General features: G+C 36.8%; 1 protein-coding gene across 5 annotated transcripts in view; it reads left to right on the top strand.

The window, feature by feature from the left end:
• Tdrd3 (tudor domain containing 3) overlaps nt 1-16,560 on the top strand; it is a 157,614-nt gene that overhangs the window by 136,634 nt on the left and 4,420 nt on the right. For 4 of the 5 annotated variants that reach the window (XM_052732616.1, XM_052732615.1, XM_052732619.1 and 1 more), the window contains one exon: nt 14,503-14,628. In XM_052732616.1, coding sequence (XP_052588576.1) covers nt 14,503-14,619 — 117 coding nt within the window. In that variant the 3' untranslated portion in view covers nt 14,620-14,628. Of the gene's footprint in view, nt 1-14,502; nt 14,629-16,560 lie in introns of those variants that run through there. The other variant, XM_052732617.1, reaches the window with a different exon arrangement.

Here is a 16,560-nt window from a genome sequence, read left to right as displayed (position 1 = left end):
CTTATAACAGTGGTTCTCAACCTTCCTAACGCTGCGACCCTATAATACAGTTAGTTCCTCATGTTGTGGAGACCCCCAACCATAAAATTACTTTATTGCTACTTCATAACTATAATTTTGTACTGTTATGAATCGTAATGTAAGTATCTAATATGTGGGGTATCTGATAGGCAACCCCTGTGAAAGGGTTGTTTGATTCTTAAGGGGTCGTGGCCCATAGGTTGAGAACTATTGGCTTATAATCTTTCATTAGGATCAGAGAACTTAGAAAAATAGCTTGTCTGAAAGACCTTGCTATTGAATATTTTACACTTTTAAATACTAAATATGAGAATTTTTAATTATGAAGTTGATGAACCTACCTTCTTGAGTAAATTTAGGAACTTGCTGATTAAGTATATAGTGAAGAATTATTTGTGTTCATCTAAACTTCTGGAAGTAAATATCTTAAAATCTAGAATCGTAAACATAAAGAATTTGTTTTGAAAATACTTGCTTTGGTGAACTTGACTACTTGATTATTTTTTCTAGTAGTCATGTTCTTGAAGGAGTTAGGCTCCATCTCAGCAGATACCAAGGAAGAGAAAAACTTTTATCTTGGAAGAATTTTGTAATAAGACTAGTATGTTTGATATGCTGGTATGACTTGTCTGTGAAAACACTGTCTCAAGGTTTCATTGGAAGAAAAATGAGCATGGTGCTGACTTAGCAAGTTCTCCCTCTCTCTTCGGTACTATGTTGGTTATTGATGTGAGCAGGTTGTAAAAATAATTGCGTTAGTATGGAATGCAAAATAAGAGCTCGTTTGGTATGATGTGTTAGGTTCAGCACCTCTTTAAGTCACTAGGATAAAATAGACTAGTTCGGCTCAAACTAATAAAAGAAAAAGTGATTGTGTTGTATCTGATATTGTAAAGAAGAGAACTTTCCACTTAGGAACTAATAACAGTATCTCACTTTAAGGAATTAGCTCTTATGCTAATTCATTTAGATGCCATAGCTGCTATGGATCAAGTTGATATTTCTGGGTATCTTAGTTGAGTGAAAATGAATGGTGTTCAGTGTAGATAGCTTTGAGTGATTTGTGTTCTCTATGAAGAAACTTAGCATCCACATGTTATTGATTTGTGAATATCTACTTAAAGTGTGAGGTTTATACTTAGATAAACCTTCCTAGAATTTACAAGATTGACCTAATCTCTTCTAGCCTATTCCTCCACTGCTCTAGATGAAAAGAGCATGATTTGACAGTCTACCACAGCCTGGACAAAAATCTCAGTTATGTTTTCTTCTCTGAAAAATAGCACTAAAAATCAACTCAGAAGGTTGTGGTGAGCAGCTTAGAAACTGCTCAGTGAACATCTTTTCAGATTGCAGTGCCTGGTCTGTGGGTCCTTGTTCACTTCCTATTCCGCCTCTTGTTTTCCTTTAAGGCTTGGAAAGAAACAGCCGTTCTAAAGTTCATCTCCTGGCTGAGGGAGGTCTGATGCTCTAAACTGCAGCATCAGCTACTGTCTAGAGTTAGGAGCTGGGCATCTGTCCTAAATTCTCGCTTAAGGAAACCAATGATTTCTTTACACCATTCTTTTCTTGCCCTATTAAACTTTTCCATTTCAGTGTTACTAATAAAATGAAGATCTTCATGGACTCCTAAAATGTAGGTCTGAATTTGTTTTTCCTTGTAGCACATAGTCCTTTGAGTTAATGTGACTTTGGCGACAAAGTTCTAAAGTTTTTTTGTTTTTTTTCTTTAAACTGTTTTCCCGTGTGGCTCGGAAACCCTACAGTTTGTTGTGGCTTTCGTAAGGGATGGCTTCTGCTTTGGCTCAAGCATGGTGCTCTCAGCCACTCCTGTTCTAAGTGCACGTGCCCTTTGACCTTGACAGGATCGTGTCCATACCTGGATTTTGAACAAATCAGTGTTGAACCCCAGACAAGCTTCTTTTTTATGTTGTTGTTGTTGTTCCTTTACCTTTAGTATAGCTTTTAAAATTGACATGTCCTTCTTCAGAGATAATAAAAGTGAAATTTGAGTCATGGATTTCATACTCTGAAAAGGGTTTGTGAACGTTAGAATACCATGAACTCTTAAGTCTCTGATTTCTTGTTGAGCATTGTTTTCCTTTCCCTGAAGATTGCCTTGTGTTTTAGATACCATCACCAATAGCTGGCTGTTTCTTTCCTCTAATCCAAATGACCTGTTTGCTATGCTTTCAATAGTTCTTTTTCATATTTATTTATTTACTTACTTATTTTGAGGCAGAGTCTCACATAGCCCAGAGTGGCCTTAAACTTGCTCTGTAGCTAGGGATGGCCTTGAATTCTTGATCCTCCTGCCTCTGTCTCCTAGATGCTGGGATTACAAACATTTATTACCACATCTGCCTATTTACTTGTAGTTTTTAATACATATAACTTAATGGTCTTTTGGAGGGAGTTCTAAATTACACAAAGGAAAAAGACCTTTGTTTATAGATGAAGTGAAAACAAAACCAAAAAATTGGTTGCAAGCTGGAGAGATGGCTCAGTGGTTAATATCACTAACTGCTCTTCTAGAGGACCCAGGTTCAATTCCCCGAACTCCACCATGGCTCTCAACCATCTGTAACTCCAGTTCCAGGGGCTTTGATGCCATCTTCTGGCCTCCACAGACACTGCACTTGTGTGATACACAGTACATACAGGCAAAGTACCCACACACATAAATAAAAGTGATTGGTTTATCTTTCTACTTTTAGGTGAAATCCAAGAGAATCCAAAGACGTCATGCTTTCCTGACATGTTTGTCGTTGGTCCTGGTGTGGCTAGATGACAAAGGGGAAATGTTTTCATTTTTAGATGACAACAAGAACATACCATTTAAATATGATTACATTTTTATTTGATTCTTTCTTTGCATAAGATGATGAGCAAAGACTGTAATAAGACCTCCCAACGTATGTTGAACATCTCAGACATTTTGGATGTGGAGTTATAGGTGGTTAAAGCATGCCTCCTAGATTTCAATAAACCTAAAAAGCAAGTGGTAGCAGAATGTATTTGTCTTGTTGTATCAGGTGATAGTGGATGCTAATTTTCACTCTTCTAAGTTGAAGGGAATAACTGTCTCTCTTTTACTATTGAAAAAAAAATCTTTCTGATACTTTTTCTCTCTTTAGTCATCTAACTGTCAAATTGACCAAGAAAATTTCCTGTAGTAGGAAAGACATTTTAAAAAACTTCCCACATAGTTAACAGTTTGAAATCAAGTGGGAAAATGTATAAGCTTAAGCATAATGAGTTAAAATATATATAATAGAACAATGATAAACTCTCTGTTGATTTATTGAAATAAATATGGCATAGTGGTTAAACTGTGAAGGCTAGAATTTCTTCTCTTTAAATGTTTGCCATTGGAGCACTTTCTGCTTCCCTTTCTCCCAGCATAACTCTTGACATACATTAATTCATTTAATAGATATTGGAACCCTATGAAGTAAATATCAGCATTCCCACTTGACATTGACACACTAGAAAAATTGCAGGTATAGACTCTGAGCCATTAACTAACTTGTCTGAAATCTTTGCACTACTAAACTGAAGGACTGATATTTAGATTTGATACTTTCTGAAACTACAGTCTCACAGTTGACCTCTGAGTAGGATTAAATGATACTCATCAAAGAACTTGTATGTGAATTTAATGAAATATATGTGTGATCATATATATCTATATATATGTATATGTTCATTATAATGGTAGGTTTATATTTTGATAAATTTGTCTGAAAGATGTCTTTCAACCAGTGTTAGTTTTCACAAAGAGTCAACTGAGTTTCCTTATTTCTCTAAAAGATCAAGAACAGGAGGAAGTTTTTATTTAAGTTCAGAAATGATGATAAGTGTTGGTAGAAGTATTAGCTGATGTATCTCAAGGACAGGCAGGAGTTTCATATAGGGTAGAAAATCAGCCATCCTCTTCCTTTCCATACTGTCAATGGCTGTAAGAGTTTAGTCTTATGCTGTGACATCTTACTAGTTTCTGAATGCACTGTAAATGTTATCAAGGTTCAGCTGTATTATAACTACCCATCTAGAAGTTCCTCTTTTATACAGTCCTCTAACTTCCACCCACTCTGCAAAAATGAAAGCTAACAAATTACCAAGTGGCTATACGATCTGTTGTTGCATGGTTATTTCATAATACACCAGTGAGAATATTGTGCCCAAATAGGGTTATTTCTACTGCACAGACATCAGCTGTGTTTAATGTAGAGCTTTGTGCTTGCATTTGGTAAAGAACCCTCTACAAATATGTAATGAATTAGATTTGGGAGTCCGTTGTAAGGATTTCACTCAATGTCAAGTACAGAATGAGTAAACTGTTTGAACAACTGATAAAAACTTTAAAGCAGGTGCCTCGTATGTATGTACATTGTCAAGGAGAAGAGAGGACTTTCTTCATGAGAGATATGTAATAGTATTCTATTCTAGGCAAGTCATACTTATAATAACATCCCAAGTACAGGTTATATAGAAAGTCAATACTGCAATGTAAAAGAAAATATTCACGGTGATGGAGATTCTAGAAACAATGACGTTTGACAAGTGACTCTTATTGAAAGAATGAGGAAAAGTATAATCCTTTGTCTTGCACAGTCTAGTCTGATATATGGAGGGAGAAACAGACCCAGCTAGAAAACTCAGTCAGCACTTGTAAAAGTGCAGCCTGCCTTTGTAGTAGAAAAGGCAGGACTGTCAGGATGCACACCCTGATGTGAAGTAGGCACCACCTACATATGTCTGGTGGTGATGTCCGGTGGTGGTGTGGGAAAAGGCTGTGCTGCAAAGCTGAACTATACTCCTGAACACACTTCCCATCCTCACACTGCAGCCTTAGTACCTGGACTAACTTTGGGTGGTGTTCAACATAGGTTTTTATTTGTTTTACTGAGGAGAAATGATTATGATTTGCTGTGCACACGTTGTTGTGTATATTTGGGCGTGACTTTGGCTTGATACTTGAGGTTGACCTGCTTTAAGGTTACATTTTTTATTTTACCTGTCTGTTAACTTCCTTCATTCTTAATAAAGAAGTGAAAACATCAGGAAATTATTTCACTTCTCTGTCATATGATATTGATAATTGTGTGAAGCATTTCCCATCAAATCTCCCTTGCCTACGTCAATTTTCAGTACATTTCAAAAGCAGAGATGTAACCTATCAACAGGACATGGGGAAGGTGTTCCTTTTCTAATTCAGTTTTTAAAAATCTTCATTCAAGTACCTGTAGCATACCATATGTATCTGTTTTAGTTGGTCTCTTAAAGAAATTGCATTGAGCTGACTTTTACAATGAAAGCCAGTTTGGTGTTATGATCTGGGTAATTACTGCTTTCAGACAAAGAATTAGTTTTATTATCTTAAGTTCTGTTATGTTAGCCTACTATTGCAAGTTTTAAAAGTAATAGAAATTATAGGAGTGAAATAGGATTTTGTCACTTGTAATATAACATATACTTTATAAAGTATAAAATTTATATATTTTATAAAAAATTTTAAAGTTATACGTTTAATGTTATGTATATATAGCACTGTATATATTTAATTATATTGTGCATAATTATAAAATATTCCAGAATATGTGTTCAGCTAGCATATTTTAGAATGCATTGCTCTTGCACACATACACTATAAACATTTACCTTAACACTTACCTATGGACATAGGTAAGCGTGTTTTCTTCTCAGTAACCATTACTTCCGCCCTTCTACTCCTAAATACTGTTTCAACTCCCTCCTCCTTCTGTCGGTGGTATTTGTTATCATTTTAGGAGACAGGCTAAAGGCAAGGTTCAACGAGGTTAGTCGTGGGACTTTATTTTTAATTTCATCTCTCCAAATCCTGAGATTTTGTAAGATACTGCCTGTAACTGTTACTGATCATTTCAGATGCCCTTTTACTAATTTCCTCCCTCTTTCTTTTTCTTCTTTTTCTCTCTACATGAGAATGACTGCCCTCCAAAGAAAGGAAAAAATGATAATAGAATAAGTTGTAATGATAGATTTTTAGGGTTTTGTTCAGTTTTAAATTTATTAGCACATTTTAATTATACAAATGTTTTTTAAATTTATTTAACTTTATTTTATGTGCATTGGTGTGAAGGTATAAGATCCCCTGGAACTGGAGTTACAGACAGTTGTGAGCTGCCATGTGGGTGCTGGGAATTGAACCCGGGTTCTCTGGAAGAACAGCTAGTGCTCTTAACCACTGAGTCATCCCTCCAGCCCCTGAAGTTATTCATTTTTGTTTGTAGCTTTTGAACCTCTGAAATAGTTTGGTAACAGTTTTGTTTTTCATCACATTGGCTTACATTTTCTCCTTTATCTACATGCTGCAATTAGAGTAGTACTGTAAAGAGCTAAGTTCCCACTTTTCAGCAAAATACTTGAATCTAAATAGTTTAGTTGAAGGAAGCATGTAATTTTATTTATAGTTATTTGATTTAAATTAATGTCAAATGGATTGCCTATTTGTTGAAACCTTTCTTTTCTCATAATTCTTACATAGTGGCATCATTACTGTTTCTTACCTGAAAACAGGATAGGAAAATTGAGGAAGTGTATCTAGGACATGATGGAATCTACCAAGAGTCAGACCTGGATAAAGAGATGGAGCTCTTTAGTATCCTGTTGTGATGCAGACCCTCTAATAGAAAGCTTTGAGCAGGCTGATGTCGTTAGAGTAGTACACACTTCCTGTTTGGACTCCTGGAAAGTCTGTAACCTGTTAAAACAGTTGGTTTTAGAGAGATGCTTTTTCTTTTTTGCAAGTGATAAATATTTAATTTAGCTATAGCATTTCAGCAAAGATAATGGACATTAATTAATGATTGTGCTGAAGCCATCTGTACAGTCATGCAACATGGGACCTTAAGACATTATGTTCAGGTCTAGAGAAATGCTTGCAGAGTAGGAGCTCCTACTGTTCCTGCTCTACAAACAGAAGATTTGATTGTAGCCTCAGCAGTTAAGATGTACTGATTGCTCTGCCCATCACCCACATCAGGTGTCTCACAACCACCTGTGTCTCCAGCTCCAGGGGATCCAATACCTTTTCTGGACTCTGGGAATTTGTACTCACATGTTCATAATATCTACATACAGGCAGACATAATTTAAAAAATTATTTATGTTGTGTAAAGTGGGACTGTGTGATTTCCTTCTTAGAGAGGACCTAATATAGTCAAATTTAATTAAAAGAAACCATGAGTAGGAATGGTGGTTCCCAGGAACAAGGGCTAGGTTAAATGAGGAGGTGTTCAAAGGGAACAAAGTTTAGTTGTGCAAGATGACAGAGTCCTGGCACTGTGTGGCTTGCAAGGACAGTTAACACTCTTGTATTATGTACTAGCGCTGTGCTGAGTGAATTGTTCCTCAGTGTCCTCCCAAGACAAAACCAGGAACAAAGCCAGCAAGAGCATGGTAACTATGTGAGGCGATGGATGTGTTGACTGGCTTGTGGTTACTTCACAATGTAGACATATGTGTTCTATGTCAATGTAGATATTAAATATGTATAACTCGTTTTTCAAATATACCTTAGTAAAGCTGCAAAATAGAGGTTAAAAAAGGGATCCTAGAAAAAATAAGCTACTGAAAAAATTATAGGAAAACTATCCAAGAAATATTAATAAAACACCATGTTACTCCAAAGAAAGACGTCCAGATTGTGTCGTTGAGTAGTTTTCCTGAAACATGGGTACTAAATACTGTGGAGCAAATTATTCTGAGCATTAGTTTCTTCTAGAAAATGGTGAGATGAAGTAATTAAGATCATTATTGTAAATATTAAATAACATGAAATATGCCAGACTATAGTAGAATAAACACTTATCTCCTTATCTCTTTGTTAGTTTTATAGACTTTATTATAAAAAACCTTGCAAATAAATAAAAATGTCACACACTCAAATTAACAGAGCCAAAGTCTATTTCAAATTGTAAATATGTGCAGAAATAGTTTTGAATGGAAGAGGGCCCGTGACTTTTATCATTTATATTTACTACTCTTTCTTTTAAAAAGCTACTTTTTTTCCTGCTTAAGATACAAAGCAACTTTTTGATATTTAGTTGAGTTTTCTTGGGTGCTTAAACTGCTCAAAGCAGCTGGTTTACTTTGCACTAAAGTGAAGAAAATCCTGGTGTTAAGTCAGGACAGTGCTTAAGAGTACTGTGTTTGCTGTCACTCAGAAATCCGTGTTACAATGTTGTTGTCTTTAGATTGTGCCTTACATTAAGAAGCCCTTAGCTATGTATTCAGATGATTTTGTGAATCCCTATAGAGCTATCAATTTTAATACAATTGTAGAAAATATAGGGGTTTTGTTTGGCATCTATCTATCTGCCTGTCTGCCTGCCTGTCTGTCTGTTCGTCCGTCCGTCTGTCCATCCATCCATTCATCCATCCAACCATCATGTATTTTGTTTAACTGAGAAAAGTGGTAGTAGTTGAGGCTGGCCTCCTACTTGCTCCATAGCTGAGACTAGCCTAGATTCCCTTTCACCCCCCAGTGCTAGGATTACAGGTGTTCTCCACCATGCCTTTGTTAGGAAATTAAGTTTTTTAAAAGAAAAAGTCAAAAATGATTTGTTCAGTGAAATGGTACACAGTCCTTTTGAAATTCTATATTTTATCAAAATAAAAACATTATATATGTGTCATAGATTTAGAAACGGTGGTTTGGTAATTAGATTTTGAATCTGAGATTTCTTTTTTCTTGAATTAATGTTACCCCTTCTCTTCTGCCATAAAATGTTATACTTTAAATAAAATATTACCCAATATGGTGTATAACAATGGAAGAAGGGAGACTAATTTCCTCCCGTGTTTTATTTTAAAATGGTATTTATTTCTTTAACAATTCTAAAACCTAAGCTAAATCAGTCTTATTATAACATTTGTTATATTTGGTTTTGTGTTGTAATAGCTGTCTCATGTATTGTTGAGCCTAAGGGTCTTTTCTGCCTAGCTGCACGAGGTGAGTTCTTTTTAACAAATGAAGCAGTTTGCAGCGCATAGATTCTCTTCACGGTGAACAGTTAGAGATGGTGCTGCACTTCTTGTCCTTCCTTGTATTAGCCACATGCTCCATCTTGTAGTGTGTAGTGTATGGCCGAAGCCAAACTGATTTGAGTTTGTTATGTTTGTGCTTCACAAGGTTCCAAAGCCGGGTAGCAGTGAGAAAGAGAAAGCCAAGGGTACTGTTCACCCAAGGCACAGCCACACTTTCTAACCTGAGCCCACCTATCTTATATAGATATTAACATAAGATTTCATCTGAAAAACAGGGAGCATTACATTTATCCTCTAAATTGGTAACAATACAAAAGCAGAAAATCTGCCTGTAGATTCTCTGATGCCCTTTAGAGTGTTGAAATGTTTGATGTCTGTGTTAACCCCCATTACTGTTTGGAAGCATATCAGAGGGGAAGCCAGGAATGTGAAGTGGACTTGTGTCCTAGATCAGCTTGGGGAATTAATTACTTGAGCAAATAATAACTCCTTAGTTTGCCATGCTAAGCAAACACTCTTTACAACAACTTTGCCCTATGATTTGTGCTTCTGACTGTCATGGGCCTCACTGTTGTATTGTAGAACTGTAAGTGCTAGAGTGGAAGATAATGGCTCAAAGAAGCAATTGGTAAACAAAAGGTTAGTATCAATAGCATGTAACTGTCATGGGCACAGACTACCCCTGACCTCAGGGAAATAAAGGCTGAGCCAGCTTTGGTTTCAATTTTCAGCTGTTCTAATACTATAGGATATTAGTGTAATTAATTTAGAAACATAGTTTACAATATTTTAAGGTCTAACTTTGCAGTTGCATAATGTTTTGTAAAAGCATGTCTGTTTTTATAATAATTGTTTGCTTAAGTTTCATATACAACCTTATTTGGTTGTATTTCTATAAATATAATCTGACCAGATAGGCGAAGTATAGCCTAGTGATTTAAAGTAGGTTTTTGTATATGAATTACTACAAGAGATGTGTATTCATTAACATTATTTACAATAGCCTAAATTTCAATGATTGTTAAGTATATTATCTATTAAATCCATTAAAAACCAGCCTGGGCTACCAAGTGAGACCCAGGAAAGGCGCAAAGCTACACAGAGAAACCCTGTCTCGAAAAACCAAAAAAAAAAAAACAAACAAAAAAAACCTTCCAGTAACTATTAGCTTGATTTTTCCCTTGTTCTGTGATTCAAATATGTGATGTCTTCAGCAGTAGGATCTTACCGTCAAGTTCTGGAGGGTAACCAAGAACATTGGCAGTAGCCTACAATGTTTGGTGGTCTTCAGGACCTCACTTGCCAAGGACTCCAAAAGAAGTAATTCAAATTTCTGGCACTGGGCTTTTATTTGTTAGCTGGTGTCTTGTAGGGCCATTATTTCCCCTATTACAACACAACTCTATTTCAGTCTTTTAAATGTATGTGGATAGATATATTTTAGGAAGCTTCTGTAGTAGTGGGTTTCCATATTATGACTTTTTTTTAGAAGTCTTTAGTATTACTTATCCCTCCCAATTTCCTTCTTCTACCCTTCCCTCTCCTCTTCCACCACAGTTTACCCCTTTTCTGTTCCATAATTTCCTTTTAACCCTTTATACTAGTGCATTTTTTCTGCCTATGGGCCCTTATTTATTTCCTGACCTCTATGGGTATTCCTAATGAAACACGTATCTAAAGATTCAAAGCTAGCATCCACAAATGAGAGAAAGCATGAAACATTTGTCTTTCTGGATCTGGGTTCTCTCACTCAGGATGATTGTTTCAAGCTCCATCCATTTACTTGTGGATTTTATAATTTTGTTTTTCTTAATAGCTAAGTAATATTCTACTGTGTAATTATGTAACATTTTCGTTATCCATTCATCAATTGATGGGCATATAGTTTCCAGGCCCTTGTGAATAGAGCAGCAATGAACGTGGATGAGCATGTATCTCTATAGTATAATAGATTCCTTTGCTGTATTGCTAAGAATGGCATAGCTTGATCCTGTGGTAGGTATATTTTCAGCTTTTTTGAAGAAACTCCGTACTGATTACCATAGTGACTATAGTGGTTTGTACTTCCACCAGCAGTGAATGAGTGTGCTTCCCTACATCCATACCAGCATTTGTTATTTGTTTCTTTGGATCTTAGCTATTCTTACTGGGGTAAGATAAACGTAATTTTAATATGCATGTCTCTGATGGTTGAGAATGTTGAGCATTAAAAAAAAAATGTTTCTCAGCTGTTTTTGTTTTATCTTTTGAGAACTCTATTTAGGTCCATGCAAGCCTCTTTTTTTAATTTTTAATTTTTTTGACATTTAATTTTTAAAATCTTTTATATTTTAGCTACTAACTCTCTGTCTGATGTATACCTAGTAAAAACTTTTTCCATACTGTGGGCTGTCTGTTCACTCAAGTGCCAGTGTCTTTTGCTCTACAGAAAGACAGCAAGTGCCAGTGTCTTTTGCTCTACAGAAAGACAAAGCAGCTCCTAGCAAGCATCCATGCTCATCAGTTCCTCCCTAACATGCTTCATATTTCACCCAATGTTCCTGGAACAGAGACCACATGATATAAGCATGTTTCAAACCATTCCTTGTGGGTTTCAAGTGACCAGTTTCTTACTAAGTTTTGTAGAGCAGCTCACTTACAAATGTAACATATGTAGTTGGATGTGTGTTCTCCAAATGTAGTGAGAGGCCAAAGACAGTATGCAGAAAAGATTTATTGTAAATTTTCAAAAATTGTTATTGTTGATGTTATTGTCATCTTTGTGTTGGTTATTTTGCTTTGCTTCAAAATACCATTTGATTTGTGCTTGTAAGACTACCCAGGTTTGTGTGTGTGTGTATGTGTGTGTGTGGGGGGGTGGATATGTGAGTGTGTACCTGCTCATGAAAGGTTTCAGTGGGCTAGTGAATATAAACACGAGAAGGGGCTCAGTTTGAATATTCATTATTTGAAACCAGACTTTATTTGCTTACATAGCTGAAGTGAGCAAAAGTTAGAGTCCTAATAACTCATATAAAGTAGTAGGAGGTCTCAAAAGTTTGGGTGAAGATCACATTGGGTGTTTCTATCACGTGGAAGTTATTCCAAGCCTTATAAAGAACTTTGCTGAAAGTCTGAACCAAAACAGTTCCCATGAGAACTTCTTGTATTGAGCTCTGTGGCTTTGGAAAATTACTTTGTCTCTCTAGCTTTAGGTTGACAGATGTATCCATCAAATGCAGGTGCATAGACTAGATGGCCCTCCAGGATGCTCCCAGCTCTAATGCATTCTCAGGTGGTTGTTGTTGCTTTGGTTGCTCATTAACTGTGAAACTAATTTTTTGAATTTTCCATCTGTAATAGAGTTTTGAAACCTAAAGGAAGAAGATAGGCTAGGGCAACATACAGATTTCATTAAAGACAGGTCAAACTCTTCATCTATTCTTGAACTGTATGCTATATAAAGAGGATGGGGATGCAGTCAAGCACTCAACTTTCCTCCTGCAGACTGCAGTGGGTATTGCATATAAACAATGTCTGCCCTCAGCTGCTCTGCAGGAGGAATTTAAAACTTAATAAAAGCAAAGATTGTGCCTTTGACAGTAATTGAAAAGTAAGCTATCAGAATCTCAGTTTTTGACTGCCACTTTGTGTAAAAAAATTGTGAAGACATCAAATTATGTGAAAGGATTTTCATGGTTGGTCATCTCTCTAACACTAATTGGCTCTGGTGAGTACAGTCAGAATCTTTTAAGCCCAGAAGAGAAAGCTTTTTCAATAGCAATATCATTTTTATTAGGCAGTTGCTCAGCACGTGCAGTGTCCAACTTCTGCAATGTTTCATTGTAAAGCAAGGACTTTTCAGATGTTCTCCAGCCAGTTCTGCAGCTGGGTGGAGAGAAAATTAACATTCTATTCCGATTCCTGCAATAATTGCTTCCTCTCCTAAAGTACCAGATATATTTTCATCCTTTCCAGTTAATATGCAAAGCCTTAAGTGTTGTCATTTGTCATAAAATTAAGTATATCTCCTTTTCAAATTTGCAGTAATATTTGATAATCATCATTCAGAACAGTGACCAGAATAATAAAATGATAGCTCTGTTCTTTCCCAAGAACTTTTTGACTTTTCTTCCTGCATTTTAATTGCTGTGCTGAGTTCCAGATCAGAGACCACTAAAAAGTTTGAGATTGACCTTTGAAAGGGGTTTGGGGAAAGGCTAGCTTATCAGACATTTTTCTCTAAAAAGATGGAGACACAGATTTAAACAGCAATGTGTGAATTCAAACTAAATCTGTCTTAGTTGTCTTAGATCTATTAGTTCCTAGACTTCAGTATCCTTTTTAAAAAGTGTACAATATGGTGCTTTCTGTTGAATACTGTGGAGACTACCTAATAATGAGAAGAAGGTTCATGCCTAATACTAACTGTCACTGTTAAATAATAGGATTTCTTTAGTCAGAACGGCTTAGCATCTTTCTGTTTCCATCAGGTAACAGTGCAATAGTTGGCTATGTAAAAATTCAAGTAGTTTAATTCTGGCTTTCTTATAATTTCCTATGTTATTATTAGAGTCAAAGAAAAGGTTGGAGAAAAAAGATTTCATAACATGAGGAGGAGGGAGAAAGAATAAATTTCCAAAATCATGCAAATTATTGTACTCTGATAATTTATTTGGAATTTAAACTCTACTCAGTAAAAATAGATGCTATTTCTTGCATAAATAAAACTGAGAGCCAGTTTCTTTCCATTTTTGATAGAATACCTAATTCATAGCTGAATTAATTTTTTAAAATACAAAAAAAAAAAACCAACCCTAGGGTGGCAGCACTCAGTAAGAAACCGTGTGTTTTTTGACTCTATTTTGTTGCCTTTAAGTCCTTTGCAGATTTTATAATGAACTATACTTTCCCTGCTCACTCTTTAATCAGTCTCCTAATTTCCTTGTGCTCTTCCTTGAGTTAGTAGATCTACCCTCACAGTAAGGCAAGGAATGGAATAAATGCTTTACTATGCTCTCTCTTGCATGAAGCTTTTTGTATATTTAAATTGCATAACCCCACCTCCATTCCAATTTATTATTTTCTCTGTCTGTAGATGTAAGGTTCTTAATGTTGAAGATTTCATCAAATGAAGGTGGATAGTTGGTTGTTCTCTGGCTCTTCAACCCCTTTTAGGTATCTTACCAAGACTCCTTTCTGTAATGAACACCCAAAATATATTCAGACGTCCAAATAGTCAAGAAAATTATATTTGATATTCTGTGTTCCTCACATTCATCATTTGATGTGACAGTCATGCTATTATTTGGACAGTGTTTCCTTTAATATCTCCCTCTCCCTCTCTCCCCTCACCTCTCTCTGTTGACAGCTTAAGGAGGTATATTAACATGAAGACTATAGACCATATTTAACTTAGGAAAGTTGGAGCTACTTTAAACACACTAAACCATTATTCTTTGCACATAGGAAGAAGAAGGCACCTATGATCACACCATTGAGTTCCGTAGAGGAGGTGATGGCCAGCCACGGCGATCCACTCGGCCAACACAGCAGTTTTACCAACCTCCTCGGGCTCGGAACTAATGTGAAAAGGTAAAATTGACATGGTGTGGTAGTTTTCATTAAAAGGAAGGTGTAATTTGTGTTCAGTTAAAATTCAGCTGTTGATGTTTCATGTAATGCAGCCTTCAATTGACATTATGGTTTGCCACTTTTCCACCAGCCTTTTCGGTTGTTGGTCTTTACTCTTTTGAGGGGCCCGCTATACACGGAGATATATTTTTTTTAATTAAGAATTTTTTTATTCACTTTACTTAACAATCAAATCCATCCCTGGTACATGAACAGGCTTTTTGGAACCCACTACCTATGGTGGGATACCTCACACAGCCTTGAGGCAGGTGGAGGTGCTTGGACCTGCCTCTACTAAATGTGCCTCCCCATGGGAGGCCTTACCTTCTTATAGGAGGGAAGGGGAGGTGGGCTTGGAGGGGGAGGAGGGAAGAGGGGGATCTTTGGAGATATATTCTTAATTATAAATATCTGGCCTTAGCTTGGCTTGTTTCTTGCCAGCTTTTCTTAACTTTAAATTGTCCCATCTATCTTTTGTCTCTGGACTTATACCTTTCTCTTCTGTAATTCTTATTTTCACTCCTACTCCATGGCTGGCTGCATAGCTGGCCCCTTCTTTTCTCCTTCTCTTGCTTCTTCTTCTCTCCCAGATTTCTTCTATTTATCCTCTCTGCCTGCCAGCCCCACCTATTTCTCTCTCTTGCCTCACTATTGGCCGTTCAGCTCTTTATTAGCCCATCAGGTTTTTTAGACAGGCCTAGTAACACAGCTTCACAGAGTTAGACAAATGCAACATAAAAGTAATACACCTTAAAATGATATTCTACAACATTTTTCCCCACAAATGCTTCTAGAAATTCTTTGCTCCACACCTACTGTCTTAGTTACTGTTCTGTTGATGTAAAGAGACACCATGACCAAGGCAGTTCATAAAAGAAGCATTTAATTGGGGACTTGCTTATAGTTCCCAAGGCTTAGTCCGTGATCATCATGGCAGGGGGCATGGCAGCAGGCAGGCATGGCGATGGAATAATAGCTGAGAGTTCACATCTCATCCACAAGTTTCAGGCAGAGAAAGGAAGACTGACCGGGCCTTTGACCAGGTTTTGAAAATCTCAAAACCCACTTTTAGTGACACTCCCGCTCCAAGAAGGCCACTAACTGGGGGACCAGTTCAGATAGAGATGAGTACTGTGTTTATAGTATTCTACCCTTTCTCTCCCTACTCCAACTCCTCCTGGGTACTTCCTAAACCTGCCAGCCCCCCATCCCTTTTCTCGTTCTTGATTTCTGCAGTTGGTCTAATTGTGTACTCACATGGGAAGACGTAGCACTGGGATCCAGAACTCTGAGAGAAAAGTCCTCATTTCCGAGTGCTTTAGTATTGCTTCATACAGTTTTGCCTATTTGAGAAAGAGGGATGTTTACAGTGTACCATCAAGAGTCAGAGAGAAACACCAGGACTGCTTACTGAAATGTGATGTGGAGGCCGTTTGCTGGTTATCTACACGTGTTCATACTAGTTTCAGAAAGAACAGCTGTCTGAAAATCATCTTCACTAGGGAGAAAGCCCGAAGTCGGGAGGTCCAGAAACTAGTCTTGGGCACCAGGCACTTGACAAAGACCTTATTTATTAGTATGCTTTTGGAAGGAAATACTTTCCCCGTCTTTGGTTATTGACCTGTCTTGTCACTGTGTTCGCTCCATCATGCTAGTACTTTTGGACAGTTTAAATTTCCCAGTGGGCATTTATCGTCCTACAGATATTCTGGACTTAGTAGATTTTCTTCCAGTGCCTTCCAAGACTAATGAGAATTCTCCAGAAACTCTTCTCATCTCCTCTTTTTAGCTGTTAGTTCTGCTAACGTTTTTAGTCAGGTTGTATTTCCCCCTGATAAGTGGCCAGCCCTAGCTATTGAGTCCTTGAGGTGCGGATAGTGTGAATTGAGGTGT

Source organism: Peromyscus californicus, unplaced genomic scaffold (assembly GCF_007827085.1).
Source record: "Peromyscus californicus insignis strain IS unplaced genomic scaffold, ASM782708v3 Scaffold_12__1_contigs__length_115047231, whole genome shotgun sequence".
NCBI classification, from domain to species: Eukaryota; Metazoa; Chordata; class Mammalia; order Rodentia; family Cricetidae; genus Peromyscus; species Peromyscus californicus.
The sequence above is the reverse complement of the archived record's forward strand: the minus strand, read 5'-3'. Positions and strand labels throughout refer to the sequence as shown.